The 21,210-nt window shown below is 43.9% G+C and overlaps 1 protein-coding gene across 4 annotated transcripts in view; it reads left to right on the top strand.

Annotated features, from left to right (window-relative positions):
- Positions 1–21,210, top strand: part of Mtmr12 (myotubularin related protein 12) — a 68,776-nt gene that overhangs the window by 8,070 nt on the left and 39,496 nt on the right. For 3 of the 4 annotated variants that reach the window (XM_057789698.1, XM_057789700.1, XM_057789701.1), the window contains exons 2-4: positions 17,470–17,530; positions 19,928–20,073; positions 20,989–21,061. In XM_057789698.1, coding sequence (XP_057645681.1) covers positions 17,470–17,530; positions 19,928–20,073; positions 20,989–21,061 — 280 coding nt within the window. Of the gene's footprint in view, positions 1–5,338; positions 5,358–17,469; positions 17,531–19,927; positions 20,074–20,988; positions 21,062–21,210 lie in introns of those variants that run through there. The other variant, XM_057789699.1, reaches the window with a different exon arrangement.

Here is a 21,210-nt window from a genome sequence, read left to right as displayed (position 1 = left end):
GAGATCTCTGTGACTTGGAGGCTAATCTGGTCTGTATACATAGTTCTAGACCAGCCACAGCTACATAGTGAAACCCTGTCTCAAAAAGAAGAAAAAAAAAAGATTTTATTTTTATTTGAAATAGAGTGTCACTATATAGACCAGGATGGCCTTGAGTTCACAGAGATCTGTCTGTTTCTGCTTCCCAAGTGCTGAGGTCAAAGTTGCACACCATCATGCCCTGCAAAATTTATTTTATTTTTAAAGATTTATTTTAATTATCTGTATGTGTGGGTATTTGCACATGAATGCAAGTGTCCACAGAGGTCAGAGGTGTTAGATCCCCTTAGAGCTGGGGTTATAGGCAGTTGTGAGCCACCTGAGGTGGGTTCTGGGAATTGAACTTAGGTCCCTAGGAAGAGCAGTATGTCTTCTTAACCACTGAGCTATTTTTCCCAGCCCTGATATATTTTATTTTTAGTTCTTTGCGCATGTCATATTTTGGCCAAGACTTGACCTGGAACAAACTGGGGTATCCCAGACTGGCCTCAAACCTTTCATGATCCTCCTGCATTAACCTCCTAGGTGCTGGAAGACTATATCTGACTTTGAACTAGATTAATCTGTTGCTTTGGGAAGAAGACAGAGAGAAATGAGATGGAAGGACACTGGAGCCCACCTCCACCCTTGCACACCTTGTGGGACATAACTACAGAAAGCAAAAGCTTGCCAATGGCTCTGCATGCTAGCAGGGGAGGGCAGCTCCTTTAAACCTCTCTTGTTTTCCAACTGGAGAATTGGAATGGTAGTAACACCCTTCTTATATCACAGGTGTGTGACCACTCATGACCATTAACTCTGACTGTCTTTAGGAGGGTCTTGGTGGAATTCTTGGCACATAGGTGGTTATTATTATGGTGATGGTGATGATGATGATGCCACTAGGGTGTTCCATACAGTGCTTGCTTAGTCATCTTAGAGGAAAGAACTCTTTCTGGCTAAGGTGTTAATAAGTGGAGTATTTTGTTGTGGTGGTTGCCATGGTTGCCGTGAGAGGAAAGTTCACTGCGGTAACAGTAGTTTTCACTATCTCTGAAAGTTTCTTTTCCTTTTTTTGTTCCTTTATATGTTGAGAATGATTTGATTATATTTAAAATTCGACCTAGTAAGAACACAGGCATCAGCGTTTTTCTTTATTAACATTGGCCTTTGGCATTTTACTGGTTTCATTGTGTGCCCTAGACTGACTTTTCCTCTTTGCTTATTTCTATCAGGCTTTTCTGTCAAAAGCCAAATTTTGTCATTTATCACATGTGTCCAGGGACTCAGTTAAGGTATGAGTGGATCAAATGAAATCACAATTAGCTTAAGCAAAATCAAATGCCTTCTGTTTATTTCAAAGGCATTTCCAGGACTATGCTGATTTGGCTTACTATTTCAGTAGTCCATTTCTTGTGTCCATCTTGTATTATCAGGGTTGGTAGGTAGCCTTTCACAGGTAGCATTTACCTCCTCTGTTGCTTGCTTTTGGGGAAGAGAGCCAAAATGTCAGGGTCTAAGTATCACCTCGAACTCACAGTGATTCACCTGCTTCTGCCTCCTGAGTGCTGAGATTAGAGGCATGCACCACCACCACCCAGCTTCCTTTTTGTCCTTAATGATTATTGTTTTCTACCTGCTGAGTAAGTAGCAAGGCTCGGAGAGGCAAGAAGAACTCCAGTGTTCCCTGGGTGTTGTACCCAAGAACTCAGTAGGTCAGACACTTAGTATGTGGCACACAGAAGGCAGGGATACCATGAGGCACTGGAAGCCCGTCAGACTGTTGTGGGTGAGGTTGCTACTGTGAGGGACCGGAAGAGAGAGACAGCTGAGGAGTAGACTGGTCATGGTGGGAGCTTGGGGATGGGAAAGATGTGCCATATCACAGAAGAGCTTCAACCTGTGATTCTAGAGGTTTCTGGTTCTGGATCAGTCACTTCATGGTGACCTTAGATATGGACTTCACCTTTCTGTCTCCTTTCTCCTGTGACATGGATAGGTATCTTCCCTGCAGTCTTATTTTGGGGGTGAGAAGTACATGTAAAATATTCTGCTCCATACTGGCCTTGTGGAAGATGCCTGACAGCTTATAAGCTTATAAATGCTCTTATTAATAGCTAGAACTGGAAGATTCTTTATTTGTTCAGCATCTTTTGTACCTACCATTGCTTAACACTGGCTAAAATTAGGAATCCAAAGAAACTGTATGCAGGAGCTTCTCATTGTGTTGGAGGGACAGCAGGTCTCCAGATGGCTCTAAAGCACGGAGGTAGGAGCTGGCTGTCTAAGAGGGAGGCATGCCCAGTGTAGAGGAGGCTCTTCGCAAAGCACTGGGCTTCTGTGAAGGCTGCTGGGATTTGGAAGGGTCAGGCATACAGTGGGATTTGGTGTGGGAAGGAGGGGGCAGACAAGAAGACAGGCAGACAAAAGGGACAGCTTGAAAGCTTACAGGTGTGTTGGGAATGTGTGGTTGGCATTTGTCCGCATCTTCCACAAGCACACGCATCTCTGCATGGCAGTGAAAAAGGGGTAAATCTGCAGGAACGTTTCCAGTTCGGGAAGGATTCCTTACCACCAGGTCAGCCTGACTCTTAACAAGCCAACAGGCAAACTCTATTTGCCCCTCGCTCCAAGACTTTTTAACTTGTTCCGGTTTTTTAAGCAATGTGGAGCAGTTCCGGGGAAGATGATGGGGAGTGAGCCACAGAAGGCAGCGCCATATGTCTCTGCAGCTGCTGTTAATCACATCCCTTAGCTTAGGCTATAAAGCAGTGTCAGCCCAGTACTGACTGCCACCTGTCACCTTTCTTCCAGCACTTGTGCACATCCAGACAGGGCCATCGTTACTTTCCACATACTAGCATCCGTGAGCCTCAATTTTCTGGACTATGAGTGGGAATAATAGTAATAATATTGTGTAGCTCAAAAGGGTGCTATTAGTCTTACATGAAGTGATTCGTTGAAAGCTGATAACACAATATTTGATAGATGCTAATTGTTAATTGTTTTTGTTTAGTTTTTATGTTTTTGGTGCTGATATTGAACCTGGGTCTCACTCATGGTACACAAGTATGCTAACACTGAGCTATACCCCTAGGCCTATATTGTTAATTATAGTTATTCCTCACTACCCCAGAAACTGCAGTTGTGTGTGTGTGACTGCGTGTGACTGCGTGTGTACTTGTGTACATATTTGCCTTTCCTGAACTGAGTATCAGGAGGAAGTGGATGGGAAGGAGGTGTGCTCACACTGTGGATAAGCCCATGATTCTGCAGGTTTCCTGTTCGGATTCAGCCACTTGATAGTGACCTTAGACCTGGGACTGTTCCTTCTTTGAGACTTCTCACTATAAAATTTGTACAGCTGTCTTTCTTGAAGACTTATTTTGAAGAGGAGAAGAAATAAACCATATAAATCCAGATCAGAACCTGACGGGTACCTTGTCTGTACTGGGAGTATGCCATCCCCTGTGGCCCCCAGGCCTCCCTGCCTGTACCTGTGCCTTTTCACAGGAGTTCAGAGTTTCTTTGATGTCCTTCTGCATCAGTATCGTGTCCAAGGCTTTGAGGGAGGCCTGGGATTGGAGCAGCATGAGAAGTGTTGCGTTGATCCAGTTTAGCTCGGTTTCCTTCTCTCAAGTCTCTGCCAGTACACTCCTTCCCCTCGCTAGCCTGTAGTGCAGTCTCAGCCGCAGAGTGTCCTCTGTGGCACCTCGGTGATAGTGTCTTCATTTGTATTAGCACCCTCCCTGTCTAGAGCTTCTTCTGCTTCCTGTCTGTACTGCCTTGAGATCTGCACGACCCAGCAGGAGGGGCCCTGTCTAGTGCAGCTTCCATTTCCCACCTCAGAGCCCTGTCTGTCCAGCCTTTACACTCACCTACATCTGAGGCTAAGTAAGGCTCTCTCAGAACCCTACCTGCTTGTGGTTTTGATAAGAAAGCCTGTCTTGGCTTTGGAGGCCCAGGCTGTGGCTGTTTCTGTTCCCTGAGACCCAAGGTCTTGTTTCCTGGTTTGAGAGAATTAAATTTCCTGATTTAGAGGGAGTTTTGTTTTTATGACAGGGTTTCTCTGTGTAGCCCTGGCTGCCCTAGAACTCCTCTGTAGACAAGGTTGGCATTGAACTCAGAGATCTGCCTGTTTCTGCCTCCTGAGTGTGGGTTTAAAGGAATGCGCCATGAGGGGATCACATAATACAAAATAAAAGAACAACAACAACAAAATCAAGAGATTCAGATGTGCCCCAGGGATGGGGAAGGTCATGGATTGGGAAGGGAGACTTTTTTTTTTTAACTTTAGAATTTGAGGGACTTTCTTACTGCAGTTTCAAATGCAACCAAATGAGAAACTCAGAGAGAGAAGAGAAAAAGGTGAGGTGTAGTTTGTATAAAGCTCCTGGAGGGGCGGTGCTTAGCCCCTTCCCACTGTGTTCTGCAGTCTTTCTTCTAGGCAGCAGCTCCCTTTCTTTTCACCTGTGGTGTAGAATGCAGGCAGCTCTGGCTCTTTTTGGTGCCCTTGAGTGCTCTTTTGTCTGGCATATTAATTGCTGTGTGTCTGTTTTCCAGCAGAGCCAGAAGCCCCTTGAGGTCGAGCGCTTGAGCCACCTTCTCACTGGTCTTGTTGAATTCTTTTTTTTTTTTTTTTTTTTTTTTGGTTTTTCGAAACAGGGTTTCTCTGTGGTTTTGGAGCCTGTCCTGGAACTAGCTCTTGTAGACCAGGCTGGTCTCGAACTCACAGAGATCTGCCTGCCTCTGCTTCCCAAGTGCTGGGATTAAAGGCATGCGCCACCACCGCCCGGCGGTCTTGTTGAATTCTGGTGGCTTCAGAAAGATGGTGGTGGATGAGGCCAGCTCTAGGATAGTACTTCAGAAGACACCTGTGGGGAAGCATCATTTAGAGGGGCTTGTTAGTTGTTAAGCTAGTGACTTGTTAGATGCCTGGAACGTGTGTGTGTGTGTGTGTGTGTGTGTGTGTGTGATGAACCCTAACTTCATCACTTTAGCTGTGGGAACCTTGAAGGGCATTACTTACCCTTTTAAAGTTTTATTGGCCTTCTCTGTAAAGTGGGGGTGAAAATTCCTTACACTCGCTGTGTTCCAGGATAATTGTAAATGCTGTTCAGCACATTTGTAGATGGCAATGTCAATGTCAAAAAGTTGGACACATATGTAAAAGTAAATGACATAGGCAAGGCATCTATGAGTGGACATTGTAAACATCAAAAATTGCATTCAAATGTTTGTAGGCAATAGATGCTTAGTCTGGAATGCCAGTCTCCAGCTAGCCTCTTAGATGAAGATATCTCTGCCTGAAACAGAACAGGAGAGTCCTTAAAGACCAGGTATGTAGTTATCTGTGTGGTATTGTTACCTTGAACCAGACAGATTGTCAGTTAGTCTCTTATTGCATGTCTGTCTGCCTACCTGTCTTTAGATGCTCTTCTGTTGGCTTCTTATCAAACAAAGTACTTGGTGCCTGCAATGGCCAGAAGCAGGGTTTATAGCTAGTAGAGGAGAACTGTGATCAGCAGCAAAGCCATTACCCTGTCCTGCTATTTGAATCAGGAAGCTCAGGGAATGGGTCTATAAGAAAGCAAGCCATGGAGAACAAGCCAGTGAGCAGCACTCCTCCATGGCCTCTGCATCAGGTTCCTTCCCTGACTTCCTTCAGTGATGAGCAGTGATGTGGAAGTGTAAGCCAAATAAACCCCTTCTTCCCCAAGTTATTTTTAGTTGTTGTGTTTCATCATAGCAATAGTAACTCTAGCTAGGACATGGTTTTATGCATATTTGCATGTTAGTAGGCACATGTGTGTGAGTATGCATGTGGGTGTATATGTAGGACTGAGGTTGATGAGAATTATCTCCAATTTCTCTTCCATCTTATTCATCAAGACAGAAGGGCTCACCAGTTCAGCCAGCCTTGCTCGCCAGCTTGCTCAAGAGATCCCATTCCCACCTTCCAAGGCTAGGATGAAAGGTGGTCCACCACACCCCCAGTACTTTATGTGGGTTCTGGGGATCCAGACGCCGATTCTCATCCTTGCGTGGCAAGTGCTTTCATCACTGAGCAATTTCCCCAGCTCCAGTTTATTTGTCTTTGTCCCCAGCAAAGGACACTCAGTTTTTGTTGAAATGAGTTGCTACATATTAGAGATGTTCATTTTGGAACTCTGTTATCAGACATGCGGCATGAAGTACTGACTCATTTTTACTGGAGCTCTGTGATTTTTGGGACCACTCCTCAGAAACAGATCCAAGGAGAGATCAAATTGACAACTATGGCGGTTCTGGGAGTTTCTGTAGATATGTCTCCTTTGGGTGACAGGTCTGAAGGTCTTGTCTGGCATAGATGTTGCTAGAAAGGGTATGCTTCTGATTGAGCATGGGTGGGCATCTTGGATGATGGGGTACTGGCAGCTGCAGGCCCTTGGGAACTGTTGATTCTTGCAGTGGGACCCAGAACAGATGCAGCTCACTCCTTTTGATCTGAGGAAGAAAAGTTTCGGAAACTGGCAGACTTATTTTTCAAGCCCTTATACTGTTTTTAAATTAAAATAGAAAGAATACCCAAAAGCACTGAGATGGGCATTGAAACTGGAAATGAAGAAAGCCCAGCTCCGATCCTGCCACTGTGACAGAACTACTTTTCGTTTGTGTCTTGCCCACATTCTAACTGAGTCCAAGCCACTGAGAGCTTTAAAAGCCTAGACATACTATGGTCCCAGTGACAACAGTGTTTTGCTTTTTCTTTTATACAACAATAGCAAACTTTGTCTCTATTTCAATGAAAAAGTGACAGGTGCAGGGCAGAGCACATGGACCATTTGTAACTTTCATATGAGTTGAAAATTTTTCTTTGAAGTGGATTAGCTTTTGAAAAGTCTGTCATTTTAACCAGTAGAGCCATTTCTGCTTGATTATTAAACAACCATAATAACAAGGTCAGTGAGAAATGATTTATTTTCTGTGAGGAATTTTATGTCACAGTTCATAGCTATAGGAATAAGATGGTCACCATTTGCTGATTACACAGCTGACGGGCTGTCAGAATTGATGGACAGTGTGACAGAGGGTGCAGAGGCATAAGAAGAATCCTGGGCCCATCTTAGAAACCAAGATGGATCAAAAGCTTCCATCATCCAAAGAACAAGGCTACTAGAGAGGCGTTGGTTCGTTGTCCACTGGATAAACTGGTTGTGAGATCCTGAAATGATGCCAGAATGTCCATGGAGGCCACCCTACTGAAGTTCTTCTGGATGGGCGTCATGAGTGATAGTCTGGATTAGTGCCACACATTCCTTGGTATGCTGTGCCATGGTTAGAGCATTTGGTGATGCCAGCCATACTAACGGTCACATCTAGCTGTTGTTTCTTTTTTAAACTACGGGGTTTCTTTATGTAGCCCTGGCTGTCCTCTAACTTGCTCTGTAGATCAGGCTGACCTCAAACTCACAGGGATTTGCCTGCCTCTCCCTCCTAAGTGCTGGAATTAATTTCACTTTCACTGGAAATTAAAAATAAAATATAAGTAAGAAGTGTGAAGTCTACTTTTAATTATTAATTAGTTTAGCTGAATCTTTCAGTATTTACTGTGTATCAGAGCTGTATTAGATTCTGAGGACAAAGACTTGCCCCAAAGGGCTTATTGATTCCATGGAGATAGATAGGAGAGGAGGTACAGGGGGCTGGAAGGACTTGGCAACAGAAAAGGTTTCTCTGAGGAAATGATCTTGCACTGAGCTACACACACACACAAAAAAAAATTCTCAGTACCAAAGAGGGATAGGAAGGCATTCAAAGCAAGAGGAAATGCCTGTGGAGACAACTCGGGATGAGAGGGTGTGAGGGAGATAGACGAGGCCGAGTGAAGACTGAGTACCTAATATAGTGATGAGGAAATGGTAGGAGGCCAAGTAGCTATGGGCCAGCTTAAACAGGGCTTCATAGTCTCAAGACAATATTGCCTTTAACCAGTACCTAAGGCACAGCAAGCTGTGTTTTGAAGAGATCATTCCTACTTGAAGGTGAAGAATGGATTAGAAAGAAAGCAGATGCAATCAGCCTAATTGAAAAGTTATTGCAGTGTTGTGGGTAAGAGATGAGAATACCTCTGTTAGGATGGTGCTGGTAGACAGAGGAAAGGAACATGGACTGTGGGTGTCCTCAGTCGGTGATATTGATATAATTGCTGTTAGATTGGATGTTGAGGGGGTTTGGAGAAGGTGTAAAGGGTACTCTTACGGTGAGTTTAGGCTGTGTGCTCTGGAAGAAAAGCATCGTCTTGCCCAAATAGTACACAACAGTGTTAGGGTTGTAGCACAGTGAACCATGATACCATGAATTCTCCAGAGTTGGGATGGCAACCAAGAGATTGATGCTTTACCCAACAGAGTAAATCCTAAGGAATAACTCCGTCAGCTGGTGTGAAGCCCAAGATTTTTCCCCATATTACTGGCCAGTGTCATTTTGGTTCATTACTTGTGTCGAGTAGGTGTGATGGCTAATTTTGGTACAGTTTAAGTGGATTAAGAAATGCTGAGGAGTTTAGTAAAGCTCACTTTGGGTATGTTAGTGAAAAATTTCTAGAGTCAGTTAATCCTGGAGGCTCTGACCCAAACAGTGGATGACCCCAAATAGACTTATTATATGATGGCATTCTGGGAGGTGGTGGAAGACAGGAGGTTGGAACTAGTTGGAGCAAATAGGTCGCTGGGGGTGTGTTCTTGAGGGCTAGATCTTGCCCTGGTTTCTTGTAGTATACTGTTCTCTCTGCTTCTTGTCCATCATGGTGTGAACTCCTCTATGCCTTCTTGCTGTGATGGATTGACACTAAACTGTGTGTAATGTAAATAAATTCTCCCTTGATTTTCTTTAGTATTTGACTAATACAGCAGGTCATTCTTTTCCATCAGTACTCTTTGAGGCTTTCTCTTTGCCCACCACCCATTTTTTTGAAGACAGGGTGGTCTCTTGTAGCCCCAGCTGGCCTTGAACTAACTGTGGATAGTCGAGGCATTGAACTCCTGAACCTGTCTACCTTCCAAGTGCTGAGATTACAGGCATGTGCCGCACATTCAGCTTCTGTGGGCATTCTCTGTGGTATTTGCTTTGATCTGACTTCAAGTGGGACTAAAGTGATTTGATCATCCTGTCTTCTTTTTCCTTCCATTGCAGTGATACCTGTATTTTAATGAATAAAGCTTGCATGAAGATCAGAATGCAAAGCTAAGCCACTAGAGGCCATGGAATAGTGGCACATACCTTTAATCCCAGGATTTGGGAGACAGAGGCAGATGAATCTCTGTGAGTTCAAGGCTACCCTGGGCTACACAAACTTGATCCAGAAACAGATCCAGATAGTGGTGGCTCACACCTTTAATCCTAGCACTAGGAAGGTAGAGACAGGAGTGATATGGCTGGGCAGAGAGAGGAATATAAAGGGAAAGAGACAGGAGCTCACTGGAGTTTGGAGTCTGAGATTTTTGTGGAGATAGGATCTCGCCCTTTGGTCTGAAGACTTGGTAAAGGTAAAAGGTCTCTTTGTAGTGGTTGACTGCTTTGCTTTTCTGATCTTCAGCTTGAATCCTAATATCTGTTTCTGATTTTATTGTTCATGCTACATCCCATTTCTCCTTTTGATGCAAGAGACATTGTGGCATTTTTCAAGAGCACAGAATAGGTGAAGATAGATACTGGGCGTGAATTCTACTGTTCATATACCAGTTGGTGCCTCCATTTGCAAAGGAGATATTCTAGAGTATGACGATTATTTCAGAGTGTTGCTGTGGGGAGTAAGTGAACTAATAAATACACAGCCCTTTAAACAAGCCATGTGCTTGTGATTCAAGAAACACCTTTCTCAGTGAGGCTGACCTTGTGTTCTCTTTGAAAGAGAACTGGAGACTGTCATTCAAAGATTGAACAACTCTGAGTCCATAATGTCTCCTGGGTCGTGATGTAGTAACTTATAATTCATGTATTGGTAAAGGTCACATTGCACAGCCTGTAGTCCTTTGTCCAAAGGGTATACTAATGGAGACAGAAGCTTATGCCTCTGCAGAACACGGCATGCACACGTGAGATTTTCTTTGAGCTAGGGTCTCATCTAGCCCAGGTTGATGCCCCATTTTCCTCTGAAGCTTGAGTTGCTGATCCTCTTTAAGCTGCAGTTTCTCATCTGTGAAATGGAGACAGTTGTGGGTTGTGAGGTGAATGGAGATTATGGCTAAGCTAAGAAAAAAAATTATTAGATGTTGGCTGTTATTGTTAGTTAAAGCATGCAGGTCAGTTTGTCAGGCTGACTGGGGAGAACTTTGTCACTAAGTGCAAAGTACTGCACATTCATTATTGCTGCCCAGGGCTTATGACTTTTGACAGCATTCCAAATAGGTCAGGTAGCTGTGTGATCGAGATGTGGGATGAACAGGGTGTTGGTGTAGTCAGTTTAGTATCATTGGACACAAAGACTTGCATATACTTGTGTTGCAAGGGAAAGGCCGCTTGTTGGTTCCCGGGTGCTCAGCCCCAAAATAATCACACAGAAATATTTAAATATTTAAATCACTGCTTGACCCATTAGCTCTAGCTTCTTATTGGCTAACTCTTACATCTTAATTTAACCCATTTCTATTAATCTGTGCATCACCACGAGGTCATGACCTACCAGCAAAGTGTCAGCACGTCTGTCTCCATCAGCAGCTCCATGGCTTTTCCCTACTCTGCCTCCTTTCTCCCAGCATTGCTTAATTTTCCCTGCCTAACTAAGTTCTGCCCTATCAACAGGCCAAGGCAGTTCTTTATTCGCCAATGGTATTCACAGCATACAGAATCCTATGTTATACTTGGTGATGAGATTGTCTTCAGCAGCAGCAACAGTGTCTTTCTGTGCTCTGACCTTTCCTTTCCTGACTCCAACGCACAGGAAGTGTTGATGAATAGTGGCAGTTTCGGTAGGAAGTTGAGCAGGTTAGGAATCTGTTGGCTTTTCGGCTGTGCTCTTCTGGCGTTGAAATCGCCAAATGCTTCATAAAATATTTGGCTCCTGGGTGACTTTGTTGCTTTTGGGTTTTCCCAAGGTTGAAACAAGATGGATTTTCAGTTAGCAGCTTGGTACCAGTATTAAAATGTATTTAAATTTAAAGGAAGAAGTGAGTGCTTTTAAAGTGAAAGGTTGTACTGAACACAGCCTCTTCCTTCACTCCAGGAAGAGTTCTCCATGGTCGACAGCATTCTTTGAACACCATGTTAGCTGTGACCTGTGTTTCTGAATGGAGACAGTGGGTCTTCCTCTAGGGGGTCTTCCTTTTCAGTTTCTTTTCTCCTCCTCTTCCCCTCCTTTGTTTCTTTGTTTTAATTGCTGGGGCTTGAACCCCAGGTCTCATGTTAAGGGAGGCCTACCACTGAGCTATAACCTAGCCAAAGCACCGCACTTCCCTTCTGGATGTGGATACTGAGACTGACCTCCATGACATGACTGACACTTGCACAGGCTCTTTGGATACTGGTGTCACAAGACAGGCAGTTCAGCTCTTCATCCCTTCCCTTTGGATCCTTCTCTGAGAGCAAGACACTTGTCCTTATCAGCCCCGTGCTTTCTCTTGAATGACATTTATTGGAGATAGTGAATGCTACATGCTCCGTTTACTCCTTTACCTCCCTTGTCTCTTGTTGCCCATGGGATAAAGCCCAAATCCCTTAAGATGGTACAAAAATTCCTTTAAGCTGCCCAGCCCCAGCCTGTTTCTCACCTCTCAGGGTGTCACCTGCCACTGTTTGTATCTTCTCTGCATTGTCTGTCTGCTGATGCTCTCATTTGTCATTTCTCAGAAGGATGCTTGCCAGTCTGTTTTCTTTCTCCTTGTCTGTTGGTCTCCCTGCAGTTGGATGCCTTGCATGTTCCCGGAGTCCTGTAGCAGGGCCTGGTGTGAGCATCCTTCACAGTGTATTATAAAGGGGTTTGGTACTATTTTCCATTCTGGACTACATGCGCCTGTGTTTCCTTCGGTGCCTGGTTCCAGCACTTATTAAGGATTCATTTAAATGATCCATCTTCTAGAAATGACTGTCCTGTGTACTTACACACTTCATCTGCCTTAAGAGTATACTAATTTTCCTTTAAGAAAATTAAACATAAGCCGGGCGGTGGTGGCGCACGCCTTTAATCCCAGCACTTGGGAGGCAGAGGCAGGCGGATCTCTGTGAGTTCGAGACCAGCCTGGTCTACAGAGCTAGTTCCAGGACAGGCTCCAAAACCACAGAGAAACCCTGTCTCGAAAAAAAAAAAAAATAAAAAAATAAATAAATAAACATATATGCAGGATTTAGTTTGGAAACAACTGGGTTAAGAACAATCTAGAAGTTTTATTCAGTGTTCTGTTAGTAGAGGTCAGAAGTCAATCAGTGTCATTTCATCCACTTGTGTTTTTGGATAGCGTCTCTTACTGGTCTGAAGCTAATCTGTCTGACGAATGAGGGGGTCCTGTTGGCTTAACCTCCCTACCATTGGGATTGCAAGCTTGTACTACCACACCTAATCTCTTCTGTTTGTTTGTTTGTTTGTTTGCTTTTTGAGAGAGGGTTTCTCTGTGTAACAGCCCTGGCTGTCTTGGAACTCACTCTGTAGACCAGGCTGGCCTCAAACTCTCAGCTCTGGATGTCTCTCTGCCTCCCAAGAGCTGAAATTAAAGGCATGTTCCACCACTGCCCGTTTTTTTCAGTCTTTGTTAAGTTTTAAGATTTTTATAATCTTGCTTTTTGTTTGCCCAGACTGGCATCAAACTGATGATCCTCCTGCCTCAGCCACTGAGTACCGGAATTAAACATGAAACACCACCACACCTATGGGGTTTTAAGTTTTTAAAGTGGTTTTCTGCCTGGTGTGTGTTGGGGTAGGAGAGGATGTACCTGTCTGCATTCAGTCGTGATGGGAATGTGGTGGCACCAAGGAAAGCCGTTCAAGCTGCATCAATACCAGCAGAATAACATCAGGGCCTGTGAGGGCTTCACTGGCTGGGGCCCACTTATCACCCCTCCTGAGACTCACGTATTTGAGGCTACAGGTGCTACTTTTGTTTCTTTGCCAATCTCCTGAGGTGGTGGCTGTGACATCACACCCTCATCCTGTGGCTCTGAAGAACACTGTAACACTGTTGTGTTGGTGATATGAGTCTAGTCACCTCTGATTTCTCATTGTTAGGAGATTCACCAGAGTCAGCATCTTTGACAATAAACACAATTCCACTGTGATAAATGCATGCTAGCAAGGGAATTGGTTGTAGTGACACAGGTATGACTCAAAGAACTGTCAGCTTCTGAGAGCCATATTTGTATCTTCCCCATCTCCTGCAACCTTTTTATGTGTCTCACTATCTGCAGAATAGCTTCCTCTACTTCACCATGCTTGTGGCCTAGTCTTCAAGTCTGCAGTTGAAGCTGCCAGCTTGATCACCATCTTTGAGTCCTTCAGATACCTTAATAGGAAAGATAAAGTGATTAGCCTGTGTTTGTAAAAACCAGGCTTCTTGTGAGTTCCCATTGCAGTTAACGGGGAAGTGGGTCCTTCCAAGAGACTGGGTTATTTTATTTATTTACTCATTTGTTTACTTATTTACTTTATTTTTTATTTGTTATTATTTTTTTCTTCAGCCTGCCTCATCTAGGGAGTTTGGGATTAGACAGTATACTACATGCTTTTCTGAATGATATTGATTCTGGAATTTAAAGAAGGAATTTCACAGCTGGCATAGTGGTGTACACCAGTAATCCTTGTACTCAGAAGGCTGAAGCAAGAGATCCTGAGTTCAAGGCCAACCTGGGCTCCATAGTATATTCTTAAAAAGGCAGGATACTTCCACTGATGTAAGGGCAGGGTAGCCCTGGCCCAGCTGGCCTGTGTTTGGACTGGATTCTAAGCACTAGTCAAGACCAACGCTACAGTTTTCATCAGCTGATAGAATTTAGAGATCCCCTTTGCTTTCTCTTCAGAGATGGATGATGGGACCTGACAAGTAATCGTGTCTTAATGGATTTCTTCCTCTGTGACAGAGAATGGAAACTCTGAGTGGAAATTGCTAAATTACCAAATACTCACTTGTACATGTATGTACATGAATAGATTGCTCAACCTCCAGAACCTTGCATCCGACTCAGCCTCCCCTAACAGGCTACCCAGACTCCTAACACACCCTAAGTTTGAGAAACTTGTCCCTAGGTTGTGGCATCTGCTGGATGGAAATCATATTCACCTCTGAAATAGGCTTCCTTGAAAGGGAAGCAGCAGCACTGAGCACTGTCTCTTTAGACGGCTGACTGTCCTCCTACTGCCTCGGCCACACCCACATTTATTCTGATGCTGTGGTTCAGTCTGGGTTATCACAGTCAGACTCTTATTCTACCCATAGCCTTTTACCTACATAACATTAAATAAGCTCAGTTTATTTGCTTACCAAACTGCTGTGTCGTTTAGTATTTTCCGATCAGGAACTGACTGATTACATCATCCCCATGGTGTCATTTATTGTGTTTCTCTGCCCTAATGAGTGACCAGGATCATAGGCTTCCACCACCAGCCTGAATTTTTCCTTCCCTCCTTCCTTCCCTTCCCTCTTCTATTTATCTGTCCTTGGCTGGGTCTCACTCTGTAGCCCAGGCTGACCTAGACTTTATTGTGTAACTCATGCTGTTTCATATGTACAAATCCCTCTGCCTCTCAAGCCTTGGATTCCAGGTGTGTTGGAGGTTAGGTATTTTGGTAGGAATATTTCTTAGATGGCTTATAGTCTCCACTAGGAGACTTAGACTCTTGTTATGTTAGCAAGTATTTGCGCCAAGTCACTTTTCAAACATCACTCATTAAAGTTTGCAAGTTATCTTTGAATAGCCAGTAAATGCTGAGCACAAAATAGACGGACCTGAGTTTAGTTACTGACATTGAGCCAGGACTTGGTTCTCCATTAGAAGTGATTGCAACTCTTGATAACATCTTGTGGTTTTAAGTAACTTGCCGTGGACAGTGGAGTGGATATTGCAGCTATCTTCATTGAGTCCTAACCTAGTGTGCTACATAGAGTAGTTGGATCTGTACCGACTACATACTGTCCTGTGTTCCTCTGCCTGTCTTTTATAGATAGACATTTTATGTGTACCGACTGTATACTGTCCTGTGTTCCTCTGCCTGTCTTTTCTAGATAGATGTTTCTTCCCTAAGAAGACTCGATTTCTCTTGCTTTCAACCCTTGATTTTCTTTGGAGGGAGAGGATCTCATTCTCTGACATGTCTCTTATTTTTTCCCGACTCTGTATCTGAGTTATGTTTCTTTGCCTAGGTGTCATTTTAACTTATTTCTTCCTATAAGGGATGTTTACCTCTGCCTTTCTGCTTGGACGACTAGTAGATATAAATCTTAAAACTTAGTTTAATATGTTGACTATCTCTAAAACTTACTGAAATTTTCTGTCCACTTTTATTTTATATATGTGTGTATATATATATATATATATCTTTATGTTTTTTTGTTTTTTGATAGAGTTTTTTGTAGCCCAGCTTAACCTGGAACTCACTCTGTAGTTAGTGATGACCTTAAACTCCTGCTCCCTGCCTCAGCTTTCCAAATGCTATGCATACAGTTAGGGTCAGCACACCTCGTCTTTAAACCATAATTTGTTTTTGTATCAAAAAATAGTTTATTTATTTATTTGTGTGTGTTTGTTTTCATGTGATGGCATTAATAAGAAAGTTAGAGTACAACTTGGTGGGGTTAGTTCATTTTTGCTACACATGTAGCATTGGACATTTCTCCTCTGCCTGCCTGTTCCCAAATAACTGGCAGCCGCTTCCCAAATAATTGACTTGGAGGCTTAGTCTTACTTATAAATGCTCAGCCAATAGCTCGCGCTTAATACTCTCACACTTTAAGTTAACTCTTATTCCTTATTTACGCTCTGTCATGTGGTGGTACTTTTATTATTAGCATGGCATGTTCCTCTTCTGCTCCTTCTACGTCTGGCTGGTGACTCCTCACTAGTCCCTTCTCCTTCCCATCATCCTTAGTTTGTTTGCCCCACCTATACTTGCCTGGCTGCTGGCTAATCAGCATTTTTATTAAACCATTTTGAGTGACAAGTCTTTACAGTGTATAAGAGGATTATTCCACAGCAGGCACATGATCAGGTCAACAGGATGGGTAGCAAGTGCTTTTACACTGAACCATTCTGTACTATTATTGTTGCTGTTGTTGTTGTCCTTGTTTTACAAGGTTTCTCTGTGTAGCCCTGGCTCTCCTAGAACTAGCTCTGTAGACCAGGCTGGCCTTGGGGATTTGCCTGCCCTTGCCTCCCAAGTGCTGGGATTAAAGGTGTGCACTGCCACCACATGGCTCTATTTTTGTTTTTTAAGACAGAATCTCATTTAGCCCAGGCTGCCCTCATATTTGCTGTATAGCCAAGAATGACCTTGAACTTGTTGATCCTCCTGCCCCCTCCTGTTTTTGAGACAGGAGAGTGGCTAACTCTCAGTTAAGTTTTAATCACTTCTGAGTTCAAGAACAGAAACCTCTTGGTGGTATAGTTCCTCTTACATGGAAAATGTTGCCAGCAGTATAAAAATCATTTCTTTTTGTAAATGTTTTGTTTATTTTGAAACTAGGTTTCAAAGAGCTCAGGCTGGCCTGGGACTTGTGACTGTTTTTTCAGGCATTTTCTGCTATATCCTATTTGTATACGTATAAATGTATGCAGGTACATGTGCGTGTATGTGCTTGTGGAGGTCACAAGTTAGCATTGGGTGTCTTCTTTAGTTGCCTTCCATGTTCTTTTTGGAGATTTTTGAGGCAGCCTCTCACTGAGCTTGGGGCTTACCTGTTTGGTTAGACTTGCTAGCCAGTAAGCCCCAGGGCTGTCTTGTCTCTGCTTTGAGGGTGCATGTTGCTGTGCTTAGCTTTTATGTGAGTGTTGGTGACTGAGTTTAGGTCCCCATGCTTGTGCAGCAAGTACTTTACTAAAGGAGTCATCGCTCCACATCCTGTTTTTTGTTTGTTTGTTTGCTTGCTTTTTTTTTATGCTGGGGATTTATACATGTTAGGTGACAGCTCCAGCCCCTAAACATGTATTTAAAAGTGGTTTGTTAAAGGTCAGTGATATAGTTTGGTGGATAAACCAAGCCTAAAGATCTGGGACTTACATGTAGAAGGAGAAATCCTACTCCTACCGTAGGTTGTTCTCCCATCTACATGTGCAAGCACACACACACACACACTGTGACACATGCCTGTGCGTGCATCTCTATACACAATAAATAAATAAATGTAATAACAATAACTTATTAAGTCAAACTTCTTGAGCTTAGGTGATAGTTTAATATGTATTTGGAATGTTAATTTATTGTTAATTTTAGCCTGTAAGCAAAGAAAATTGTGACTTTTTGCTCTTGTATTTATTTGTTTTATTTATTTTTAGGAAATTCACACAAATGAAAAGGAAGTAACAGAGAAGGAAGTCACTCTTCACTTGTTGCCAGGTAATGGTCATGTTAACATCATATCTCACCTATAGCTCAAGGCCAAAGATAGATGATGTCATCCCTAGTGTTGCTATTATAAACTCCTTTGTTTTCATGCTCTAGCACATAACAATGATGATGATGTATCATAACAAAGATGTCAAGGTCTTCAGTAACTACACACCTGACCCAGAGGTTACAACATTTGGAAAAAATTTCCTTGTTTCCCTTTCCTCCAACCTGATGGGAAATTCTCACTTTTTTTTTTTTTTTTTTTTTTTTGGTTTTTTGAGACAGGGTTTCTCTGTGGTTTTGGAGCCTGTCCTGGAGCTAGCTCTTGTAGACCAGGCTGGTCGAAATTCTCACTTCTTTCACAAGCCAGTGAAGCCTTTTTGAGGGTGTCCTACTTGGTTTTGTCTAGTATTTCTGGTCTCCAATCAAGAAAATCCTAGACCCTGGAGGAATCCGATAGTCTGCATGTCCTTCTTGCAGCCTCTAACCATAGTTGCTCTCAGCTCTCACAGCTGCACTGGCAGTGGGGGCCTCACCTGACTGTCCGCTGGTGTATTTCAGCACAGGTACCAGAGATACTAGAGCTGGCGGGGTTACTGGGGCTCTGCTTTGAAGTCATTCATTATGAAGGAGCCTGGATTGGTTGACTGTTTTTGAGACAGGAGAGTGGCTAACTTTCAGTTAAGTTTTAATCACTTCTGAGTTCAAGAATAGAAACCTCTTGGTGGTATAGTTCCCTCTTACATGGAAAATGTTGCCAGCAGTATACAAATCATTTCTTTTTGTAAATGTTTTGTTTATTTTGAAACTAAATTTCAAAGAGCTCAGGCTGGCATGGGACTTGTGACCCTTCTGCCTCCCTCTCCTGAATACTGGGCTCACAGATGTGCATGTTTCATCCAGTTCCAAAAAGTTTTTGTTTTTCTTATAATGTGTGCTTTCCTGTGACAAGGATGCCTAACTTTTTATTAACTTTTTGTCCCCCTCCCAAGGCAGAGTTTCTGTATAGCCCTTGTTCTAGAACTTACTTTTTAGACCAGGCTGGCCTTGAGGATCTGCCTGCCTCTGCTGGGATTAAAGGTGTGTGCCACCACCAGCCTGCTGTTATTCTTTAAAGCTAGATTAAATGAATTTTTAGCCAACAAGTGAATTCAAAGGTGAAAAAAGCCAGAGGGAAGCCGTGAGGGGGGAAGATGGTTATCTATTAGATGACAAGAAAATTCCTTTGTTGTTGTTGCTAAATTGGCTCTCTTATGGTATGGGAAGTCCTTCTGTATATGTGTTGCTTTTATTGGTTAGTGAATAAAGAAGCTGCTTTTGTCCAATGGCTTAACAGAATATAGCCAGGTTAGAAAACATATAGAGAGAGAGTTGGCAGAGTCAGAGAGACGCCATGTAGCACCACCGAAGGAGTCAGATGCCTGGGAACTTTACCGTAAACCATAAGCCTTATGGTAAAATATAAAATAATGGAAATGAGTTAATTTAAGATGTAAGAGCTAGCTAGCAATACGCTTAAGCTATTGGCCAAACAGTATTGCAATTAAAATAGTTTCTGAGTGATTATTTGGGGTCTTGGTGGCCGGGAACAAATGAGCAGCCTCCACTCTTATTTCCTTTATGTCCTTCTCTTCCTGTCCTCACCCAAACACCAGCAGAGTTTTCTCTTCTAGGGAGCAGAGGATGCTCACCTAGGTCTAGCCCTAGTGATTTTTGGCTGTGGAATCTGTCTTCAGGAACTATAGCTTCTAATGCAGGCTGGGTCCCTGCAGATGGAGCAGGGGAGGTGGCGCATTGAGAGGAAATGCTTTGAACTAAGAAAGAAAGACTATGCCCCCTCCCCACCTTATGACCTCCTTTTCCCTCTCATCCTCCAACATGAGCCCGCGCCTCTGTCATCTGAGGAAGCTGCACAGAAGCCCTGGCTTACACAAGAAATGGGGCTGAGTTCCGAATCCAGGCCCTGCTGACCACCCTGCCTACCTTTGCTCCACTTCCAGGATCCCTGTTGTGGGACACCTGCTGGGTCAAAGTAGTAAAAACACCAAGATCTGCACTACAGAAGGTAGCTGAAAGTCAGGGCAAAGGGGCTCTGATCCCAGCATTTGGGAGGCTGAGGCTGGAGGATAATTGTGAGTTTAGGCCAGCCCAGGCTACTCAATGAATGAAAGCTAGTCTGTGTAATATAGTGAGACCCTGTTTCCAAACAAAGGAGAGAGAAGAAGCTTGAGCTCATGAGTGGTCTGAGAAATCCCAGCATGACTGTCTCTGAGCCATTTGGCTTTGCCTGCTCTGGAGTGCGCTGCTGCCGAGTGTTGCGCTGTATTGTGTGCTTGTCCTGATGCTCACAGCTCTGGGCCTTCCCTGAGGCCTCTGAGGAGAGCTCACTTTGGTTTCCATCAGGTGAACAACTGCTTTGTGAAGCCAGCACAGTCCTGAAGTATGTGCAGGAAGATTCCTGTCAGCGCGGTGTCTATGGGAGACTCGTCTGCACTGACTTCAAGATTTCCTTCCTGGGGGATGACGACTCAGCCTTGGATAACGGCGGTGTACGTAAGAGCTGCGTCTGCAGAGTGGTAGGGAAGGTGCAGCTGTGACTCCGGTGCTGTCCCTGCAACTTTCTCCTCCCAGCCCATGCTGGTGGTCTGCTCTCGCCCTTCAGGGGCTCCCTCCGCCAGGAAGACCTAGAAATCACCACCTGTGCTTTCTACTTGCTCGCTTTTGCCCCTCTAAGCTGACTTCATCAACTTTCCCCGATTTCTTCTGAATTCAGCACAGCGTGAGTCACCCGCTGGAACAGCCTCTCCCATGTACAGTTTCTCATGTTCCCTCTTTCACAGATTTGGGCACTTAGGTCTGGAGTGCAACCCTTGAGCTTGGGTTGTTTCTGTTTGATCTGAATCTAGTTGCAGTGTTGTTTGAGACTTGTGTCTCCTTAGGGGTGAGCGGTAGAGGAGGGACAGCACTGCAGCCCAGTGGGAACCCCACTGGACCCTGCCTGTTCCCTATGTGCCAGTGCCCTGGACCCCTGTGTTTCGTATAAAGCAGCACTGTTGCTACTTCCCAGGCTGGCCTCCTGCACCACTGTCTGTTACAGGGCTTGACTCCTAGTTCTGAGCAAACACAGCTTTTGCCAAATACTTGACTTTCCAGCTTCCTCCCCAAAGCTGCCCAGATAGCTTTGTCTCCGTCTGCCTGCACTGTGTGCAGAAATGCTAACCTGTCACTTGTACACTTGGTTTTCAGTGGCACAGAAGTGGCGTGTTCTCCCTGGGTTGAAACAGCTGGTGCTCATGGGATTTTCTCTCATGTACTGTAGCATCCCTTTACTTGGGGGCCTGGGGGAGATGCCTTTCTTCATTTCTCTCTGTAAAGTGGAGAATAATGATTTGCTTTGCTATGAATGTCCGAGTTCATTGAAAGGAGTCATAGTTATTTCCTTTTGATTTTTTTTTTCTTTTTAGGAAACTCAGTTTAAGAATAAGATAGTAGGAGAAAATGATGTTCCCCTTCACTGTGTGGATCAGATTTATGGAGGTGAGTGTCTCCTTCCTTTGTTGCGTTGCCTGCCTCAGAACATAGAGCAATAATGATATCTTATAGTCTGTTCAACTGTGCTGCATAAGTTACCTTGTGGAAAAACAGCTTTGGGAATGGTAAGTGCAGCATGGATAGCTCACCCAGGG

This window comes from Chionomys nivalis, chromosome 15, assembly GCF_950005125.1.
Source record: "Chionomys nivalis chromosome 15, mChiNiv1.1, whole genome shotgun sequence".
Lineage (NCBI taxonomy): Eukaryota > Metazoa > Chordata > Mammalia > Rodentia > Cricetidae > Chionomys > Chionomys nivalis.
This window is presented reverse-complemented; position numbering and strand designations above follow the sequence as displayed.